Source organism: Varanus komodoensis, unplaced genomic scaffold (genome assembly GCF_004798865.1).
Source record: "Varanus komodoensis strain SLA01 unplaced genomic scaffold, ASM479886v1 scaffold25, whole genome shotgun sequence".
Lineage (NCBI taxonomy): Eukaryota > Metazoa > Chordata > Lepidosauria > Squamata > Varanidae > Varanus > Varanus komodoensis.
Genome location: NW_025335661.1, coordinates 8485162 through 8508025, shown reverse-complemented (window position 1 = coordinate 8508025; position 22864 = coordinate 8485162). Strand labels below are relative to the sequence as shown.

General features: G+C 42.0%; 1 protein-coding gene across 2 annotated transcripts in view; it reads left to right on the top strand.

Moving 5' to 3' along the window:
- The window catches only part of LOC123024840 (SPHK1 interactor, AKAP domain containing), a 50642-nt gene that overhangs the window by 4593 nt on the left and 23185 nt on the right, over positions 1-22864 (top strand). For both annotated transcript variants that reach the window (XM_044433016.1, XM_044433015.1), the window contains exon 2: positions 2928-3038. In XM_044433016.1, the coding sequence (XP_044288951.1) occupies positions 2928-3038 (111 nt within the window). The remainder of the gene's footprint in view (positions 1-2927; positions 3039-22864) is intronic.

Genomic DNA, 22864 nt, shown 5'->3' with positions numbered 1-22864 from the left:
GTATAAAACTTCTTTAGGGCAGAAACTCTATATGTTGTAAGAGGCTACTGGAGCATACTCAGCGGACACAAAATTCTGATTTACTGCAGATGTGATCAAAACCCCTAAAGAGGGGTGAATGGCATCCCATGCTTAGCCCTTATTGGGAATAGTTCATTTCTTATCATATTTATATATGATATTTTATGCAGTGTTTCCATTGCTTTAATATAGTGTTATGGTGTACATTTTAAGCAATGGCAAATTGTGCCCTGTTCAAATTGCAGTGCTCCAGGGAAATTTGTTATTCAGAATCTGGAATCATAAACCAATTTTCTTACAATACTTTATCACCCAATATATGTGACTACTTGAACTTATATCAGAATTTTTAAAAGGCATTTAAATGAAAAACATCCTTAACAGCAGGGGAAGCAGTTTTATATGCAAAATGATAAAATCTATTCTGCAGAAACAAAATATACTGAACTGATTTTTTAAAGCAAAGTTTATTTAGTAGCATTCTGTGTGTTGTAGAAAGTTTTACTTTAAGAAAATAGGAGTTTGGTTTTTGTTAACTAACTTGGTTTAGCTTTTGTTAACTAACTTTGTTTAGTTTTTGATAACAACCATGTGATAAAAAGATGTGCTGCCAAGAAAGCAGCGCCACTGCGCACTATCCAGCAATGCTTCCACTGATACTTTTGCTGTGGTTAAACCAGTTTTCCATTGCAAAAGAGGAAAATGTGGTTTAACCTTGGACTCCAAACCACTGTATAAAAAAAAGACAATGTCACATCATGGTTTGGAAGTTAATCTACAATTTTGCATTTGAGGTAGAACAGGAAACTCTAGCTTAAAATAACTCTGCTGGAAGCACAAAAGTCAATGTGCAAAGGGAGGAGGAAATGTGTGAGAAGAGTGTATTCAGATACAGAATCAATCCAAACCAACCCAATGGCTGCATTCAGACATGATGCAACAGCACAGGTAATACAAAAATAGTCTAATCTGTCTTTTTAGTCTGATGCTTTATCTAATAGAAATCAGGATATCATTGCAATAAATGTGTCAAAGGTGGTTGTGATAAAACATGTACTAGGTAATCCTGCGAGCAGCTGCCCTCCCTGGAGAGCCATTCAACTGACATGCTTAATCTCATTCTCCTTTAGGATATCTTTCAAGAGACATTAACCTACTAACATCAGCCTTCCTGATCAGCCAAAGATCAGCTGATGCCCTATTTAATTCTAGGTTATCAGCTGGCCTCCTTGCCTAGAGAACAGACAACAGACCTGCTGTTGATTCTCATGCTCAGTTTGTTTCCACTTAGCATGGCAGGGGTCAAGCATAACACCAATCAATTAAGAACATAGGAAAAGCCATGCTGGATCAGACCAAGGGTCCATCTAGTCCAGCACGCCATACACACAGTGGCAAACCAGCTGCCCACTGGATTGCTGAACCAGGATAGGTGAAAAGACCTCCACTTGCCCAAGCACTTCAGCAGGCATGTCACCTCTGGTGAAGGAGGTGGCACATAGACAGTAAGGCTAGTAGCCACTGATAGCTTCTTCTTCCATGAATCTGTCTAACCCCTTTTAAAGCCATCCAGATTGGTAGCCATTACTATTTCCCATGGCAGCAAATTCCGTAATTCACCTATATTTTGAGTGAAAACATACTCCCTCTTGTCTTTCCTAAACCTTTCCCCAGTCCATTCAGTTTCATGGGATGACCCCAAGTTTCAGTGATATGGGCGTAGGGAAAAATTTCCCTCTACTTTCTCCACACCTTGCATTATTTGAAACACCTCTATCATGTCTTCCCTCACTTTTTTCTAAGTTGTACAGTCCTAGTTGCTGTAGCCATTCCTCATAAGGAGATGCTTAAACCACCTTAGAATTTCTGTGCCCCTTCTCTGTACCTTTTCCAATTCAGTGAAGTCCTAGTTTAAGTGACTAGAAGTGGACACAATATTCTAAGTGGAGTAATTCTGTTCCTAATTTCTGTTCTGTTCCTAATTTAGCCCATCAAGGAGTTTGCTTTTTCACAGCAGCTGCACACTGGGCTGATATTTTCACTGAGCTGTCCACTACTACCCCAAAATCCCTTTCTTTGCCCCCACACGCATTACTTTTCACCTGATTATACTGAACTGCATTTACCATTTTAATGCTCATTCTCCCAGCTTGGAGAGACCCCTTTGGAGCTCCTCACAATCCCTTATGGTTTTGACCATCCTAAGTAGTTTAGTGTAATCAGCAAATGTATCCACTTTACTACTTTCTCTTAATTCCAGATCGTTTATGTATACATGGAAAGGATTGGTCCTAATACCAAACCCTGTGACTCCACTGGTGACATCTCCCCATTGGGAGAAATTGTCATTTATTACTACCCCTGTCTTCTGTTCTGTAACCAATCAATGATCCCTAAGAGGACCTCTCCATTTATTCCATGACTGCTTAGTTTGCCCAGGAGCCTTCAGTGAAGGACCTTGTGAAAGGTCTTTTGGAAGTCCATGTGAACAATGTCTACAGGATCACCCCTGTCTAGGTGCTTATTGACACTCTCAAAGAACCCCAGTAGGTTAGTGAGGCAATACTTCCCCTTCCCTGACTTTTTCTCATCAAGGACTATCCCTCTATGTGCTTCCTGGTTCTACTTTTAATAATGCTTTCAAACAGTTCACCCAGAACAGATATTAAGCTGACTGATATGTAATTTCCCAGATTCCCCCTGATCTCTTTTTTAAAATTATCTTGTTTAACAAAATAAATATTCTTTATCAGTTGTTCAATTAATTAGTTCAAAACAAACAATCAAAATAAAACAATCCATAGCACCTTTATGTATCTTGATTACCATAAGTGGAACTGGTTAGAAAAAAAAGTCCCTTTGACGTCTGGGAATCAAACAAAGCTTCTGCTTCTTCTGTTTTGCAGGTCCTCTGCAGTAACAGCCTGCTAGAATCCACAGACTACTGGCTTCAGAATCAGAAGACACCATGCCGAATTGGCATCGTGGAGGACCAGTTAGAAAGCACCTACACTTCAGTAAGTTACTGAAGGATATGAACATGCTCACAGAGCTGTGAAAAAAGAGTGTTGCCATAGCAAAGTTGGGAACAAATCTGTTTATTGAAAACTGCTGCTTGGCAGCAAAAACACAATTTATTATTTGACCAGTCCAAAAGGAAATTAAACTATTCTACTTCATTTATATTATAGCTGCTGTCAGGTCTAGCTTACATGAGAAATGGTAGCATTTCCCCCCACGTGATTCCTTCCATATGCTGGGCCAGACAATGTGGAAAATTTTCAAAGTGAGTTAGACTATACACCAGCCTTTCCAACCAGGTGCTCTCCAGGTGTGTTGATGAACCACTCTCATCACCCCATTCATCAGCCAATGGCTGTGACTGAAGATGATGCAGTTTGCAGTCTAACACATCTGGAGGGCACCTGCTTGGGGAAAGCTGCTCTATACAGACATCCTACAGGGGAATCTAGTACAGTTCCTTACAATCTCACCTTCAGAACTTCGGAGCAGACCTGTCTTGGAAGTCCATAGATTTAGGTCAGAGAGAAGGTGAAAGAATATTGGGTCTGATCTGGGGAGAGAACTGGAGTGGGGAAATACAGGGCAGAGGATGGACTTAATAAAAGCCATGGAAGGAAAGGAATGACAAGTGTGATGCACACTGTTTGTGAAGAGTGTGTTAGTGAGACAGAGACACATGTTGTGTCAAAAACTTATGGAAGTGCTTGCAGATGGAAAAACAGGGAGCGATAGCAGGACACAGAGCTAGAGAAGCAGTAACAAGTGGAAATGATCTAAAGAGAGAGGCCTAGACCAGAGAGGGAAGGTTATCAGTAGTGGTACTTCCAGCCGAATGAACCTTTCTGTGCATTTCTTCTAAAACTGCTTCTCCTTTTACAGTTTCCCATATATTCTGTATAAAATAGAGTGTAACCAGTATAGCAGTGCACACATTAGCAGCATAGAGACAGACAGACAATCCTTGGGTACAGAGAAACTGTAAGAAATAAAATGGCAGTTCGGCTTGGAAGTTTAAATCATTTCCAAATACATGTTAAAACCCATGTGGAACAGAGCTGAAATGTTGCTTTCCTAGATTATTTTATTTGTAAGAGATGTTTGCTTTTATGTTATGTTTGTACTAGCTCTGACCCACCAGCAGTAACGCGTTGCTGGGATAATGTGCTGCACATAAGCCAGGGATTTTGCTCCTTTTGATGAGCAAGGCAATGTTCCTTATAATGAAGAGTGGCAGTTTGCCCCCTAATATTGCTTGCAAGCATTGTTCTGTACTTTAGTTGCTGCTTGATCTTGCAACTGTGAGCATGATTCAGACTCCCCTTAAGAACAGCTTTGTGTTTTAGCCAAACCTAAGCTATTATTAGGTGAGAGGTATTTTTAGTCCTAATCCTTAGCTTACCATTCAGTCTTTAAAACACCTTAATTATATTCTGCCAAGGAAGAAAAATAAGATGAGGAATTTAAAACTGTGCCAGTAAAAAAACTTTGGCCGATTCTAGAGGATAGTTTCTCAGTATCCCAGTGGGAGTTTCAGTGGATTATCACTTCATGTCTCTGCTCTGCGTGCCAGGCAGAGGACAGCAACCACAGCCACTAAAGTGGCAAGTTAGGAACCAGCAGTCCACATATCGTCAGTACCAACACAGCACATTACGGATGTATTCAGGGTACTTGGGTTGGGGGAACATCTCAGATTTATGAACACTTGGTTGTTACTGTTGCTTGTTTGCCCGTGCCTGTTCAGAGCGTGTTTTGAGGCTGTGTTTTGATCATCATGTGAAAGAAAGAAAGAAAGAAAGAAAGAAAGAAAGAAAGAAAGAAAGAAAGGAAACCTGCACACATTAGGAAAACTGGCTTCTAGCCCAGCATTAGCAGGGCTATAAAAGATGCTTCATTGGACCAGGTGGTTGATATGTGTCATGATGCAGATCTGTAGCTATTGCCTTTGCAATGCACCTGGAAACTATGAGAGCCCTAGAAATGGAACCCCATTGAGGCTTCAGCACCATCTCGCTTATGCTTCAGCATGACTTGCTGCTATCACAAGTCCAGAGTTCAGTGTGACCGGAATGATGTTAATTAGCAGGGAACCATTTCTATATACTTATTAGGACATTGTACAAAGGGGAGCAGATGGCATGCATGATATAAATATTTATTGGCACATTTTCTTAAAGTTTAAATCAGAAGTGACAATTAATTACACCAGAACCAAAAAGGACTAAGCCCTAAAGACAAGAAAACATTCACAGCTGTTTCTGAAGCTATCCACTCTGATGAAAAGCACCACTCTGGGCACCACAGCTTGGTAGTTAAACTGAAGGGCAGTATCTAATGTTCCTATAAAGCCATGGGGATATTTTTGAGTTATGGGCTCTTGAAACATAATTGACACTAAGTTTCAATTACATTTTTTTCCTGAGCCCCTGTCCAAATGTGCGAAGGTCTTTTTGTACTGTGGATGTTCCATGGGTGGGTTTTGGAATGCGAAATCGTATTACATCTACAGTGTTTTACCTTAAGGGCACAATTCCAATCGTCCCTACAAAGAATCCTCTTAGATCAGTAGGGGAAAGATTTCAGCCTTTCTAAAAGCAACAGCAACTTAGCCTATCTTTCTTACTATCTCAGGTAGAGAGAAGAAAGGCCTACAGTTCCCCTCAGCTGGCAGTGTTCAGCAGTCTGTATCCTGGCAGAGAATTGCAATACCTTTGTGCTACAAGTTGTTTGGAAGAAAAGAGACTGGGAAATGGGGAGCTACTGCACTGTGTCTCTAGCAAAACAAAAAGGTAGCTCTCCAGAAAAATTCAACAGTTCATTAAAGAGAAGAGGATGTGGTACAGACATAATTATGTGGGAGATGAACTCTCTTCCTTTCCCCAGTTCAGGAGTGGAGGGCTGTGGATCCCCTTTCAACCAACTTCCCACCCCTGTTCATGAGAGCCCATGGTCACCGCAGGTTTCACCTGAAGAGAGTGGCAGGAGCAAAAAGTATAGCTGCTCAGGTTTGATTCTGTGTAAAGGCTGCCTTTTGATTGGAGGCAATGCTTAGGATAGTCAGATGCAAGGCGGCTGCAGATGTAATAAATGTGTAAAAGATGGGGTCCCAGCAGCTTTTCTCACACAAAAAGCTGCACCTACAAATTCCCTCTTTTATACAATTATGAACCAACCCTAGCCCTTGCGATTTTAGCCTATGGTGATGTGGATGCGACGTGCAGGTCTGCTTCATGACTTCCAAAGGCCACACATAAACTGGGGTTGGGAGGGGATGGTCAAGAGCAGCCTTGCTCAGGCTTGGGGTGCTGGCTGGGAAGGGGGGCCATTGCAGTCTGGCACAGATTAGGGAAGGCTCATTAAGAGCTTACTCACACCTACTTTGCCATAATGAGGAGCTGTTTGCTGTGACTGTGTAATATTGTCATTCCGTCATCCCCAGCTGAACATGGAACAGCAGTCTGGGCACGTGTCTCAGAACGGTGAGGGCTGGTTGGGTTGGGGAGACAGCATGACTACTTCAGTGTAGCTCATGGGATGTAAAAGAGCAGGACAGGCTTGCTCAGAAACAGCTGGCATTAATCCGAGGGCTTATGGCTGTTTCAAATGAATAAAATTATCTCTGAACAATGAGTGTAGGTGGGTTGCTCCATGTAGCACTCCTGTCAAGTTACATGTAAGTGTCTGAAGGAGGAAGCTATTTTGCTCTCACTGGGATGTTTATATTCCTCTACTTTCTGCATTTTAATGAGTAAGTTAAAAAGTAAATATAACAATTCAGTATGGGAAGTGAATAGAGGAATCCCTCCCATGTTTTGTATTATTTTGTGAATAATATTGAGAAAAGACTCATGGCATGGCAATGCTTTTTAAAAAGGCACCCTGTGAGTTTGAGTGAAGAAGACCCTGCAAAGCTTGCTACAAGGTGGTCCCCTGTTTGTTACAAAATTTTAGAAGGAAGATTTTTTTCCTCCAGTTCTTACACTGTTTCAGGAAGGCTCCAGATTGAAATACACAGGTCAGCCTTTTCAGTTCTGGTGCTCCTCAATCTGTTGGACAGATGATTCCCATCATCTCAAGAAAGCATGGCCAGTGCACCTGAAGGGCACTAGTTTAGGGGAGGCTAATGTAGGGAATTTAACTGCTTGATTAATCACTGAAACTATTTGCAGAATTTCTATGATTTCTTTCTTTTAATAGGCCAGTCTCCTGGGGTTTCGGTCTTATTTTAGTTGTTGCTGGGTTTGGGTCCAGGTGGCACCTTTGAGCAGCTCTCAGAGGCTTCCAAGCAGCAGTGTGGATGAGCCGCCTTCTGCTGGACTTCCTTCCAAGGAAGCCCAATGTAGGGGGACTCATCCCCACCCCGCACCTTGCAAGGCACAGCCACCACTACGAAGTAGACGTGCTGAGTAAGAGGAAAACAAATATGCTGCCTGAAGAAGACCCAGCCAACTGTGCCCTCTCCTGCCTGCAATCCGCACCCTCACCTGGGGTAGCACAGGGAGGTGTTTCAGGTAGTGCCACATGCCCCTCCTCAGCTGCCTAGTGCTGCTCCGGCGGCTATCACTGGTGCTTCCCTGGAGCTGCCTGACCATAGTGGCAGGGCTTTCAGTCGCTCTGGCCAAGCAGCAATGCAGCTTTGTTGCTTGACTGTAGTTTACTGATCATATGCTAGCCATAGAAGGTTCGATAAACCCTAAAACGAGCCGTGCTCTCTTGGCGTGATTCTGTAGTGACACCAAAGCCATCAGATTCGGACAATAGACTAAGCCATCGTGACTTTGGAACCATGTGGTTTAGCATGTCAAGCCAACCCAGTCTGTGCATGTATGTATAGCAGAGCTACTTGTATAGGATGCATTCCTATGTTCTTATAAAAACATATGGCTGGACATTCAGCTATGTTTATAATAGAAAAATAGGTCAGATCAAAATAAGGTGCCAAAAGATACCAATTATGACACTTGATTGGCTCTCTCCCTGTCACAATATATGGCATTGGCTTGAAACTCTGGGAATGAAATCAAGGTTATGGAAGTACTTCCAAGAGAAACTTCAAAATGCCTCTTTCCTCATCACTGTATTTTCAGTTCCATCCTCCTGAGCTTGGTTTTCTGAGTTATATTTTTTAAATAATGTAATCCAATATATTAATTTCTTTTATCTGTATCCATGTTTCCTTTTTTTCTGCCAACACACTTTGGCATCTACAAAAATGAGCATAAGAGGAGCACTCCCTCAGTTTCTTCAGAATAATTAGTCCAAATACCTTCCAGCCACTTGGTTTATTTGCTGCAAATAGTATGCTACTACAAATTTACTACTTGACACATTTTGCTTAAATAAGTCACCCTTGAGTCATTTATTGTCTAAGAGCCACATTCTGTAGAATAGATATTGCACATGGCCAGAGGCATAAGTTAGAGCATTGAATTAATGTGATTTGGTGAGGGGATCTTTGGGAGGTAAAAATGTTTTTGCCTATCAATTATCCATAATTCAGTGTTGAGTCACCCATGAAAATATTGTGTAACTATGGGAGCAAAGACACAGTGACAATGATGATCAACGGTGAGAAAACAGCAAAGTCCAGTGAGAGTGTGGGGGCAATTTAGCATACAATTGCACCTTGCAGTGTGTTCCAGCTCAATTACTCAGGAGCTTTGCTCATGGCAGTCACTCTATGCAGAGGCAGTAACTTGAAGCCTCGTTCATGGCTAACACAACAAAGAACAAGCATGTGGAAATCTTTTGCTGATGAATACTGCTGAAAGAATGGGAGAAAGAAAACACAAGCTGATCCCCACTAAGTATAATTCCTCCCACTGGGCATCATAAGCCTTGCCTCCAATGTGCCTACAGGGTGCATCACAAATTGTTCATTTTGACTATGTTCCATTATGGAAAAAAAGACAAGGAGCCATTATTGTCCCAAAAGAAACCATCTCTTACGCCTGCTTAATTGCACTGAAATGGCCGAATTAAGCCTGGGTTCTCATCCGGTTTATTTTTTAGTGCCTGTTGCCAAAAATAAAAGTGGAGAAATCCTCTATAGCTATAACCCTCTAGGGCTTGCAAAATAGAGAATCTTCCAAGAAGGGTGTATCAACTGAGAGAGGGGGCTATTAGCAGAAGAGAGCAGAGATACTTTGGATAGGGAAAGATGAGGATGATCTTTTTCTGTTCTGGATCTGTTTTGCTGTCAATTCATTAATTTGAAAAAGGAATTTTCAATAAACTCTTATTTACTTTTATATCCCCTGCTCCATTTCTGTTTCCCATAACTAGGATCAAACAGGTACATGAGGGAAGGGGGCAGCAGTCAATTAGTTAAAGGGAGGCCCTAACATGGTTGGAGTTAGATAGACAGTTTGAGTAAAAAAGGACCAAAAAAGATATTGGCCAGGCTGCCCTTCTAGCCATGTTGCTACTGAAGGATATGGTGGAGTTGGGAAGGTCCAGCTAAGATGGCCTGAGTGGTCTCTTTGTCTGCTAAAACTGAGTTGGTGTGAGCTGTCAGTAAAAAATGGGAGCTGCTCTCCCTGCAATGCGATATGGAAAAGTTTCCCCAAAAGTCTTTCCAATGCTTTATTTTACAAGTGAACATTTCCATTTCATAAGAGTATTTCTAATAAATGGATGCCCATTTCAAAGGCAATATTAGGCAAGCTTGGACGTTTCAAAGTTGTAATTAATTTTTTTCAGATTATTATCCTTAGCAAATACATGAGAAATAGATCATATGGTTATATGTCACAGATGAAACTGGGCGTTTGTTTCGTTTGTGCTTTCTTCACTAGATACAAGTAAATATGCTAGGTGTCCTCGCCCTCAAGCTGCCTTTTCCAACCTGTTGTCTACCAGATGCTTTGAACTGTAATGCATGCTGGAGCTAATGAGAATTAGAGTCCAAAACATTTGGATGCAGGCAAGTTAGGGAAAGCTGCTTTATTGCATCAGAAAATTTGCTGATGAAAAAATCACCACATTCAGATTTGTCTTGTCTGCATTGTAAATTCATTTTTACAGGAAATGTGCATCACTGCACCCAGCACCAAAATCAGTAGTTCATTCTGGTACATCCTTTCAAATCGGGAAACAGATTTCAATTTAGTTGTAATATATTTGCTTTGTCCTCTATCCTCATCTCCCCGACTGAATGTTCTCCAAAAACATCTCCGAGAATCCATCAAAGCAACAAGCAAAGCTTTTATTTAGTTACTTTTATTAACAGCATTTGTACACTGCTCTATATCTAGGCAAACTTCAGAGCAGTGAAGTTCCCTTTCCAGCTGGTTCATTAAAGCATGACTATCTGAAAGCTATTCCTGCACCAAAGAGGAGATAGATGGCAGTTGAGATGCCATGATCTCAGGTAATGATCCATAACCATGGATTATTCAGATGAGAACAAGCATTGGAAGAGCATGTTCTTTGCCCCACCCCCATATATCTGACTACAGCTCCCATCATCCCCAGCCATTAGCCATGCTGCCTGCAAATGACGGGGAGTGGAGTCCATTCTAGAGGGAACTGTGCTGCTATGCTCTAGTTATGCCAGCAGAAGTTCACGTGGCAAAAAATTTTCTCCCTTTGAAACATTTCCTTACACACACAACACTAATTGTCAAGGAAAACAGCTCAGTCTAGCTTTCTCTCTCATGTTCCAGTTTACTATGAGCAGAGGTCTGTGTTAGGAGGAGGATCCCATCCATCCTGATCCTGTTGTCTAGACACAGACATTGCACCACCTCACCTGCTGTCTGTGAGAATCCGGGCCAAGGAAGGATGCAGAATTGCAGGTTTAGGGCAAAGCCAGGCCTCTTTTCCCCGATCATTTGATACTTTCCCAGCTTTACTGCAATCTCCTAGCATTCTGAAAGAGTGAAATGTCTTTCCTAAGGCTTCATTACTTGCTGGCAATAAGAGTTAAAATATGCTGTTTGTATGCATGCACATGTGTGTGCACACATGTTAATTTTTGTCCTGCCCCTTGAAACAGTCTCTGGGAGCTTCTCCAAAATAATATTTGGCCCTCAAGCTGAGAGAGGCTCCCCACACCTGTCATATACTGCATCTCTTAAATTGGGGACCCAAAATATGTTGCACAGAGAGCCCAGATATAGGCTATTGCAGCAGAATATAAACTGAAATAATAAATATGTGACAACATGAAGTGCAATGGCTGTTAGCTGTCATGACAATGTATTACCTCCAGTTTCTCTGCACCAGTTGCTGGGGGACATGAACAGGAAGCTATTATTGCATTTATATACTTTAAAGCACTACATTGTGCTGCTGAATAGAGAAAACTGTTTAAGAACAAGACGAAAATGTGCCTAAAATGAGCATTCTTCACCTGGTGCTTTGCAGAGAAGCTGAGCAAGGCTGGATCATCTTTCAAGGAAGAAATGTGGGTGGGCCATTTGTGACAGGAATATTACAGCTCCAGCTCATAAAGTGACCACAAGAAAAAATCTTCTATTTAAATGGGTTCTTCATGCTGGCATATTGAAATTTCACAGTTTTCAACATGTAGGTGTTTAGAAAGGGAAGCAGTAAAACACACACAAATCCTCTGAGGCAGAATTTTTACCACAGCCAAGTGGGAAGCAATTTGTGACCCTGTCAGAATTCCCTGTAAGACAGTTATATAAGTGGTGGCATCTGGCTGGCGGAAGTAAAGCACAAGTATTTATAAATTTTTGTCCATAGAAATCCACCAAATAGATGTCATTAGGTGTACTCTTTTTGATTTCCTCGCAAAGTTAGTAACTAGGAGAGGTCTTTAGCCCTCCCTACCACCCACACCAAAATTGGTTATGACCCAGATGGTGCCCTCAGGTGGTATTAATGTGAGATAAATATAATATGATGCTGAAGTCCAGCTTGTGCTAAAACAATGTCAGTTAAAGTCAGGGAAGGAATGAATGAAAAAAAAGTATGGATATTAAAGTTCAACCTTGCCTCTCTTCTCCTGAATTATACAGTGGCATTTAGGGTTTCAAGAGCTTATATTTAAGTTGTCAAATTAATTGAATTGATGAGTCTGATGCAGGTGAACAAGTCGACAAGTGGTGATGATTCATGACTCACATAGGATGTTCATAGCAGTTGCAGAGAACATGCTCTGTTTTCGCAGAGATATATATACAATGTACGTGTTTAAAAATAGACAGAAAGTAAGGGAATGAGAATTATCACCAAAACAAAGTCTAACACAACCAGAAAGGGCAGACAAATCTACAAGGCAGATGCTATCGGGATGTGTTTGTACACTGACAGCACATCTTTGTGTAGTTCACTGTATTTATTAAGATTACCAGTGCAATTTTATGTATTTCTACACAGAAGAAAACCCATTCAATTCAGTGAGGCTCATTCCCCCATATGGGTATATAGGATTGCACCCTGAATATGAAGCTAAAAGGGAAATGTACAAGGCAGCATTCATTTATTAGGAAACTTGACATGATCCACAATTGGGGGAAAAATAAATTAGAATTTCAATTCCAGTATATGCTAGCAAAACTTATGAGATCTGATCCCCAAACAAATCAGATGGGTTGAATTCAGATGAAGTTAGTAATGGCTTAATCCCAAAGAAATAAGTAGGAGTTCAATTGGACATGACTAATTTAAGTCTGATTTATTTCAATTGGAGTAAAGTAAGGCTATGTAGGCGCTATGCATGGTAATGTAATAGTAAATCCCACTAATTTAATGGGGCTTATACCCCAAACATTGTAAAATCACTAGGCGAACCAAGTTGCTGTACAGACTATAAAAACAATGGAGGGCCTTGCCAAATAAATCTTCTCAGATGTTTATGGAAACTGCTCACTGTTTTCCATGCTTAAACTGCCAACAAAGTGGCAAGGCAAGGGCAAACACAGTGGGGAAAGGGTAAGTCATGAAGCCAAAGATACGTAGCCTGTAAAAAAAGAAAAAAATAACCTGCCCCATGATCACACTTTAGGAAACTTGTGGGCATTAGTTACTGGCTTCAGATGGATAGATTCTGTATACTTCAGTAGCTAAAGCAGAAGAAAATGTTCAAGGCCAGGGGATCTAGGCAACCACAAGATGCAGTTTTTTAAAGTGTGGAAAGGCAAAGGAATGTTAACACAAAAAATTTTTAAGTTCATTCTTTTGCAAACAGCAAATAAAATCCCTACATACTTTTTCTTTCTTTCTGCATAGTTAACACAATGACTCACTACTTATTTTAAGCACTTAATTGTAACAGCTGGGCAGGGGGTAGAATAATGTGAAATTCATAATACATTGTTAACAGCTGGATGGAGTTTTAAGTCTCCTTTAGAAACCTAGGAGGTCATTCATTAGAGTTTGAAATAATTGAACCAGCCAACACACACATACACAGAAGTTTCAGAGCCATTTAAAAAGGAAGGTTTTTTCCTAGTAAAAGCTGCATTGGCACATAATTAGCTAGCTTAAATTGGCAGAACAAAATCCAAAATAAAATATTTGGTGCTAACAGCTGAAATGAGGTCAGATCTTGTGTGAAACTAAAGTCATTTTCGACAAACCAGACAATAATGATTATTGTTACTATTATTTATTTGCTGCCCCACTAGCCATAGGTGGCTTACATCATAACACCCAATAACTGAAGTTCTCTAAATAGCAAATCAAGATCAAACTGCAGCTCAATACAGTGTTTTAGGAAACATATTCAGAATATTTTCAATATTCAGACAAAATGGAGAAATTTTTTAAAAACTTCTTTTAAAATCTTAAACTCCCTCATGAACAAGGAGAGAAAGTGAGGAAGAGCACATGAGGGTGGAACTCATGCTTGCAATATTAAATAATGGTTCCTCCTGACATTTGAACCTGTCTAATCACATTTTTCCAATGAGGTTTGAGTAACACCATACCTTAACACTTTATCAAGCTGATTCCACTCAGGTTTGAGAATTAGACTAGACTGGGATAGACAATTCACTGGCCTATCCAGTGTATTGCCTATCCTGGTTTTTTAACCTGCATTAAAAACAAATAGGGTTCTGTAGCATAACAGAGTGTCAAAAAGGTCAAATTTAGCTTGTTGCAAGCTAGAATCGACCCTTTTGGCAGTTACTAGTGACATTTTCTGCTATTTTTTTAAAATCTATTTTGGATCACCCAGCAGACTGCAGAATGCAATCTCTAGAATGCAAAAAGGACCATCCATCCTGAAGTTGCCAACTCCTGTCTCTATGAAGGAGCTGTGCAGGTAGTATAGGGAAGCTGCTTAAACATTGGAGGTGGGTGCGAGATGTGGGTGCATAAGCAACAGCATCCAGGAAGTGCCAAGGGCACGTGTATTGCCTGGGAGGGCTGAGCCAAAAACTAGTCGGGTGATAAGTGACTCACACAAATACGAGCTAACAGAATTCAACAACCAGAAGGCCAAAGTGGAATGGGGGAGGAGGGGTTGCCAGGTTGGCACAGTAGCCCCAACATGCAGTGGGGAGAAGGGACCTCTTCTTATTCTGCCCAGGCCAGCATTCCGCAAGCTGGTGCCTTCTGAACATTTTGGACTTCCCCTCCCATTGGCCCCACCCAATAGGAGTTCTTGTCCAAAACATCTGGCTGAAACTAGGTGGAGGAAGGTGCACCTAGAAGATCAGAATAACTGTGCCTGGCCATAGAAACTCCTGCTATATCCTGCCTTAATCGCTATAATGTTTGTTTACTATTCCATAGCTTCTGTTAATATGAATAGATATCCAAAGGCATAACTTAAAACAAAAACCAAACTAAATGAAAACTGGCTCATATTCATTCCATACCTGCTGGCTTTCATAATGGCATTTAGTGACAGGATACAGTTCAAGAATTGCTGCCTCTTCATGTGCATGGTGGATCAAAAGATTGCAGTTTATTCAGTATCCCTACCTGAGAAGGTTCTGAAATGTTTTCACATGTCAGCTTTGTTCAGTGAAATCATATACATTTTAAGATTGCCATCCACAACATTTTTCCTTTATTATTTTTAAGTGCCAGAAATGACTGCAGAGATCAATCTAAAACACAGAGATTAAGAACACAATCCTATGCATGTTAAGACAAGAAAAAGCCCTACAACTCCCAGGATTCCCAGCCTACATGGGAGATGTAGGACTTTTTCTTTTCTCAAGAGGCACAGGATTGTGCCTTAAAACATTCTTATTCTTTTTCACTTCTTTCACTTAGCTGTTACTCATTCAATTGGTTTGCAATACACAACAAGTCACACTGTGGGATAAGCCATACAGGTTTGTTTGCCTCAGGGCCCATGATTTGTCTGACAGATGAATGGACCCATCATGGCTCCAGCTACGCCTCCCTTCTCAGTCTTCCTGCAGGTGTCCTGGGGAACATCATGAGAGCATCAAATGGGGCAGGGAAGGGGAAAGGCTGAACAGAGAAGACTGAACTCATGAGTCCCATTTGCTGCTGAATGGGTGGCTGTTTTACTGGGCAATCATGGGAGGTTTTTCCTTAGGGAGTTGCTGGCCCAAAATGGCAGCCTGCTCCTGGCAAAGAGGGGCAACCCCTCTGTTGGATCCAAGTTGTGTTTTGTACAGTCTTCTCTAGGGGAGATCAAGCAGAACCTGCACAACACACTCTAAGGTGGGAGGATGAGCCACGTTCTACTCAGCCTTCTCTAACGGATGCCAAGCAGAGGGCAGCTTGCCCTGTGCCACCACAGCTGCCATCTGTTTTGGCTGGATGCTGACCCTGGCCTGCTGCTGCCAGTGCTTCCAGCAGGTGTCCACGGAAGCACCAAAGGGGTGCTCTGCTCAGCCTGGAACAGAGTAGGTGGAGCAGAACATGGCATATCCCTTTTGACTGGTGGCCATCACAGTTCAAGAAGCCTCTGACAAGTGTCCCAAAGTGCCACCTGGGTATTTTACAGCAACTGTGATTGGCATTCTCCTAGAGCCACCTGGACACAGTGGCAAGCCTGCTTTGGCATGCTTGCCAAGTGGCTCTGTCGTGATTTGGCGCTCCCTCCAGAGGGTTACATCATCCATAACGTCAAGGCAAGCCTCCATGGAGCCAGTAAACCTTACAATAATAGGCCATGGCTTGTTAGCATGACTTAAACCATCTCAGGTTCAGACAGAAAGCCTCCTTCCATCCACAGCTAAAATGACACATTTCAGCTGGTGGAATGAAGGTGGCCTTCATCAGTTTGCCCCCCTCTCCCTACATCCCTCAAATTGGTGAAGGTCACCTGCCTGCCCCCACCAGCCAGAGCATGCTAAATGGAACTCTGCTCTGCTACTTTGGTACAAACATCCAGTCCTATGAGCTCCAAAATGTTCCATGTCAAGAAAACATCAAGTGCTTTCTTCTTTTTCTCTAAGATAAACGATTGATTGATGGAAGAGCATCACATGCCCCAATCCCTGCAACATTTTTTAATAATATATCTGTGCTGAAAAATCATTCTGATCATTCAGCATGTGGCAAGAATAACAAAGCACATAGTTTATCGGTGTTGAAAAGGGCTCTTTTGAGGCGCAGTAAAGTTTACCTTTGTGAAACTTCATGGGCTTGATAATCCAGAGGAAAGTTTGGCTTCACGGACTAACAATCTAATCCTAAACACACTTTCTGGAAATATATTCCATTGAAACCAGTGATATTTAGTAAAATGTGAATGCCATTTAAACAAGTACCCATACCTCTTTCTGACTGTCCTTATTTGTTATTTGCTACCCTGCTGAGTTCTATTCAGCATTTGCACTTCTTTGTATAGTTCCTCCTTACTTTTCGCTTTGAAGAGTACTTTTTAAATTGTGCCAAGAAGGCTGCTTGACTGGATAGATGGATTTGCTACGATCAAGCCCCTCCTGTTTGGGAGACACAGTCTGCTGCCTTCACCAGAGTGTGAGTTTGAGAATCTGAGATCAGCAACAAACTTAATCCTGTTCTGCAGGCCAGCTGGCTGGTGTCTATTACTTAAGAGGCATTGATAGCTGTTTATCTGAAATGGGTGACCTATATAAAGACAAGCCTACAAAGCCACCTTTGTGACAGACTTCCTGACTTCTCTTCCTGTAACTCAAGGTTATAGCTCCATCTGGCAGGAAGCAGGGATATAAATAGAGAGCAGTAAAAGGCATAACCTTCCAGCATTTTCACCTTCACCCTTGGAACTTGCCTGTGAAGGCTATGGCACAGTCTGCTTCCATTTTTCTTGTGTTTGACTCGGGCTGTTAATTTTTAGTGCAAATTTGTCATGTCCTGGGCTGTTTAACGACACCTGAAATTACCCTGCCTCAGTCATGGAATTTTATGGGGGATCAGATGTCATGTTCAGTTCGTAACCTTTCCCTGTTTTCTCAGCATATCTTCCTTTTTAAAAACAAAGCAAACCATTGAAGACAGTGGGGTAGCAGAACCATGTCTCACCGAGATATAGCACCAGTGTTCTTTTATTAGCAGGGATGGTAACATCTGCCCCCTGCACTAATTCCTTGTTCTGTCTGAGCTTAGTTGTAATTATCACAGAAGCTGGCCAGGTAATGAATTTTTTCCATATCTATCTATCTCTCTATCTATCTATCATCATCATCTTCCTTGTTTTATTGCAAAATGTTTTAGGTGGTTTGCTCTTGACCTGACATTAATCCTAACAGGAGACCAGCTCAGGTGGTGATGGTGAAGACTTCTAGAACTGGTTTGTGGATGCACATCAACCCAGCCATCTGAAATTTTGGACTGCCCCTGTGGTTGTGCCTTATGGGAATTATGATGAGTGTCTGTGCTTCAAAATTTACCAGTACGGCACTGGCTAAGGGGAAAAGATGGAGTAGGTGTGTGATCCCTTTTAATTGGAAGCACTAGGAGCCCTCCACCTGGAAGAATTCCTGGTTTAGAGACAGTACTTTTTGGAAGGTCCAGGGCCCCCCAGGAATGTCTGAGCTTAGTTGTAATTATCACAGAAGCTGGCAAGGTAATGAATTTTAGTGCTACAGAGTTGCACTACAGAGTCAATTCAGGAAGGCCAGGTAAACCAAGACAATTTAACAAACTGCAAATCTATGCAATATACCTAGGAGTAACTCTCACCAAAATACCCCATGCAACTTAAATTTGAACAGGTATGCATAGGATCATGCTACAGGAGAGCTAGATTTTGTCTGGCTTACCAGATCACTGGGCGTTGTTTCACAGAAAGAAAACCAGGTTAGTCCCAAGCATTCATTCAACAGATAAGGGCAAACTATCTCAGTTTTTCGATGCTTAGCTGCATGGTACATTTTTTTCAAACACCTGTTCATTAATATTTAACAGAATTTCTCACCTACCTTATTTACAGATGTTTCGAGCTGACACACAGAGGAAAAGCATAATAAACTATATAAAGAACATAATACAGTGAAAAATCATCAAGACAGTAGCCAGCAGCACAAAAGTCAATAAGATGAATAACCCTAGACCAGGTTTTGTTTTTGTTTTTGTCTAATCACAAGTTAGGAGAGGAGATAGCTTTCCAAGGCCAACTCAGATAGCTTTAGGTGCTTGAAAGAACAGGACGGATTTTGCCTGATGCCCCAGAGATAATGTAGGTAACAAATGTTTAAGGACAGAATTATATGGTTTGGGCATGACCACCGAAATGGCCTCCTCCAGTAGTCACATACTTAATCTTACTTTTTACCTTACTGATTTGACATCTTGGAGATAAGCTTAGTGCTAAAATCTGAGGGGCAGACTATTGGAATTGGGGCAAATTTGGGTTAGGACTGTGCCCCTGACAAGGTGGTATTGGGATATCTCTCAGTCGTCCTTCTGCCACAGGCTTGCCTTTGCAACACTAAACAATAGTGGGAATGCAGCCAATGTGAAAGGATCCTAAGAAGCAACAAAAAGTGTCAGTGATTTATCTCTTTTTCCATTGCTGAGAAAAAAGGGAAAGTAGGAAACAAGAACTTGCATCCCTCAGAAAAATAAGCCCACATGGATGCACACCTTGCTGCTCTTTGCCACCTCCTGATACAAACATTCACAATGTGTGAAAAGCTAAGAGGAGAGGATGGCTTGACTTTGGCACTTTAGTGCAATGGGGAGAACAGGAAAAGGTGAGTGGAGAGAGACGGAAAGGGAAAGAGAGCCAGGGACTCACTGAGCAGTTACATTGCCACTTCCATGATCAGGAGGCAAGAGTGGACCATCTACAGGTGCTCATTCAACTTTTTGTTATTCCCCTATGTTGGAAGCAGGAGAACATTGTATGCCTGCTAATTAGCCTGGAACTACTGATGGGAGAAATATCAACAACCTCAGATATGCAGATGATACCACTCTAACGACAGAAAGTGAAGAGGAAGTAAAGAGCCTCTTGATGCGGGTGAAGGAGCAGAGTGCAAAAGTTGCCTTGAAACTCAACATTAAGAAAACTAAGATCATGGCATCCGGTCCTCTCACTTCCTGGCAAATAGTTGGGGAAGAAATGGAGGTAGTGACAGATTTTATTTTCCTGGGCTCCAAGATCACTGCAGACGGGGACTGCAGCCAAGAAATTAAAAGACGCTTGCTCCTGGGGAGGAAAGCTATGGTAAATCTAGACAGCATACTAAAAAGCAGAGACATCACCCTGCCAACAAAAGTGTGTATAGTCAAGGCTATGGTTTTCCCAGTTGCAATGTATGGCTGTGAAAGTTGGACCATAAGGAAGGCTGAGTGCCAAAGAATTGAGGCCTTTGAATTGTGGTGCTGGAGGAGACTCCTGCAAGTCCCTTGGACCGCAAGGCGATCAAACTGGTCAGTCCTAGGGGAGATCAACCCTGACTGCTCTTTAGAAGGCCAGATACTGAAGATGAAACTCAAATACTTTGGCCTCCTAATGAGAAGGAAGGACTCCCTGGAGAAGAGCCTGATGCTGGGAACAATAGATAGCAAAAGAAGAAGGGGGCGGCAGAGAATGAGGTGGCTAGATGGAGTCACTGAAGCGGTTGGTGTGAGCTTAAGTGGACTCCGGGTGATGGCGGAGGACAGGAAGGCCTGGAGGAATGTTGTCCATGGGGTCGCAATGGGTCGGACATGACTTTGACTAACAACAACAACAACTGATGGTACCTTGCATTGGACCTATCTCCTTGGGTCATGTAACCATTGTTTGGAAAGGAAATGGGGACTGCCTCCCCAGTCCTCATAACAGGTCCCAAAGTTCAGCACGGCAGAAGGGACATTCTCTTGGGACTAGTGAGGAAAGATGCTCTAAGTAGCCTGAAGTGCCTGATTCTGTCTAACCTGGAAAGCTATGCAGGGTCAAGCCTGATTAGAGCCTGGATGGGAGACGAGCCCTGCACCGAGCAGGGGTTGGACCTGATGGCCTTCTTGGCCCCTTCCAAAGGGTATGCTTCTATGGTCTAAATTCCGTGGATGCTGCTAGGTGTCCTGGTCAGGAAAGGGGCTTGGCACAGGGCATGGGATACTTACATCTGGCATTCTTGGTAGCATTCATCAATGTCCCACACGGGTAAGATCTATCAAAGGGACAGTGCCTACACACCTGTTCTCTTGCTTTTTTGTATGAATTTTAACAAAACTAAATCAATGCAGTTCATTCCACTTGACAGGTCTGTGGCTCAGCATTTTGATGCCCATCAAAAACAATTGGCACAGTTCTATAGGCCGGAGGAGCAGATGGCTACATTGTAACAATCTGCTGAAGACATTATTTTGCATTATCCTAAGAGGGATCAAAAATAAGAAAATGCTTCATTTTCAGAAATGAAATGCTGAAACTGAAATTGAGAAAAGTTGGCCTTCTGCCTTTCCCTTAATGATTCCTGGGGTTGTGTTTTGCTGTTCCCCAAAGAAATATAATGGACAATAATATTTTCATTTCCAGTCTTTAGCTGACTCCAGTGTTTGCAAAAGATGTTCGTCCAGATGCTGAAAGCACTCAAGGGAGTGATGGTTTTGAGAAGCTCGGTACTTGGTTATGATACCATGGGGAAATTATTCTTACTTGAAGCCATCATTTTTCTACGGAGTGTATAGGCATACTCTGATCTTCCTCCACCCTGTATATAATTTAATTCAATTTACTTCCAGTCTGAACCAATGAAATGGAGATCTCAATATGACTTGGCACACATTTCTCTTAACTGGGTATGGTGCAAATTAAAGCAACAGCACACAAATCAGTGCAAGTACACTCTTTTCTTTTTTGTTCTGGCTCTGCAAACTCACAGGCTAACTAGCCATGACTTCTGCACATGTGTGTGTCAGGTGTGGGCCATGCCAAATTATTATAAAACAGGAAGTGGGGATGATTTGAACTTTAGGTTGGGGAAGGACCCTGTATTCTTCCCCCACCTTGCCTCCCCCTCTTCTTACCCATTTCCTTCACCTACATTTTGGGGACTCAAAATGTCTCAGGTGCAGAGAATAATTTCGGAGGAAAACAGGTGCAGTACCTTCCTCCCAACTGCTGCACATGGGCTTTGAACACCTGTATTTGCTTATAGGAATATGGTGTAACTCACATTCTCACATGTGGACATATCCAATTCAGATTTTACATGAGACCAAAAAGCAAACAAGCAAGCTCCTGGATGAACAAGGAAATAATATATATTCTTAGTTACTTTACTTAGGCTTGGCTACAGACTTAATTGCAGTAGGGTATTGAAATGGGTGAGCTGAGCCATAGGTGCTCATGGAGAAGGTGAGTTTTGGAATAGAATTTGATGGAAGCAAAGAAAATAGTAGGATACCTCCCCTTTCTATTTCTACTTTTTGAAAATCAGTTTTGGCATGAGTGTCTATCAACCAATCTAACAATTGCATAGCATTCTGCAGAAGTCCATAATTCAGCTCATTAATCTTTCAAGACTGAATATCGACATCTTAGGAATCAGTGAACTAAAATGGACAGGAATGGGTGAATTTTATTCAGATGACCATCAGGCATACTACTGTGGGCAAGAATCCCTCAGAAGAAATGGAGTACCCTTCATAGTCAATAAAAGGGTAGGAAAAGCAGTACTGGGATACAATCTCCAAAATGACAGAATGATCTCAGTTCGAATCCGAGGCAAACCATTCAACATCACAGTAGTCCAAGTCTATGCCCCAACCACTGGTGCTGAAGAGGCTGAAGTTGACTGGTTCTATGAAGGCCTACAACACCTTCCAGAATTAACACCAAAAATGATGTCCTGATCATCATGAGGGATTGGAATGCTAAAGTAGGAAGCCAAAAGATAACCGGAATAACAGGCAAGTTTGGCCTTGGAGTACAAAACGAAGCAGGGCATAGGCTGGTAGAATTTTGTCAAGAGAATATGATGGTCATAGCAAATACTCTTTTCCAACAACCCAAAAGATGACTCTACACATGGACATCACCAGGCAGTCCACACAGAAATCAGATTGACTATGTGCACTGCAGCCAAGAGATCTCTTCAAGAAAATTGGAGATATGAAGGGAATATTTCATGCAAAGATGGGCATGATAAAGGACCAGAACGGCAGGGACCTAACAGAGGCAGACGAGATTAAGAAGAGGTGGCAAGATTACACAGAAGAACTATACAGGAAAGAGCTTAACAGCCCTGATAACCATGATGGGGTGGTCACTGTTCTATGACAAAAAAAGTTCTGGTCAAGGCTATGGTTTTCCCAGTTGCAATGTATGGCTGTGAAAGTTGGACCATAAGGAAGGCTGAGCATCAAAGAATTGAGGCCTTTGAATTGTGGTGCTGGAGGAGACTCCTGCGAGCCCCTTGGACTGCAAGGTGATCAAACCAGTCAGTCCTAGAGGAGATCAACCCTGACTGCTCTTTAGAAGGCCAGATCCTGA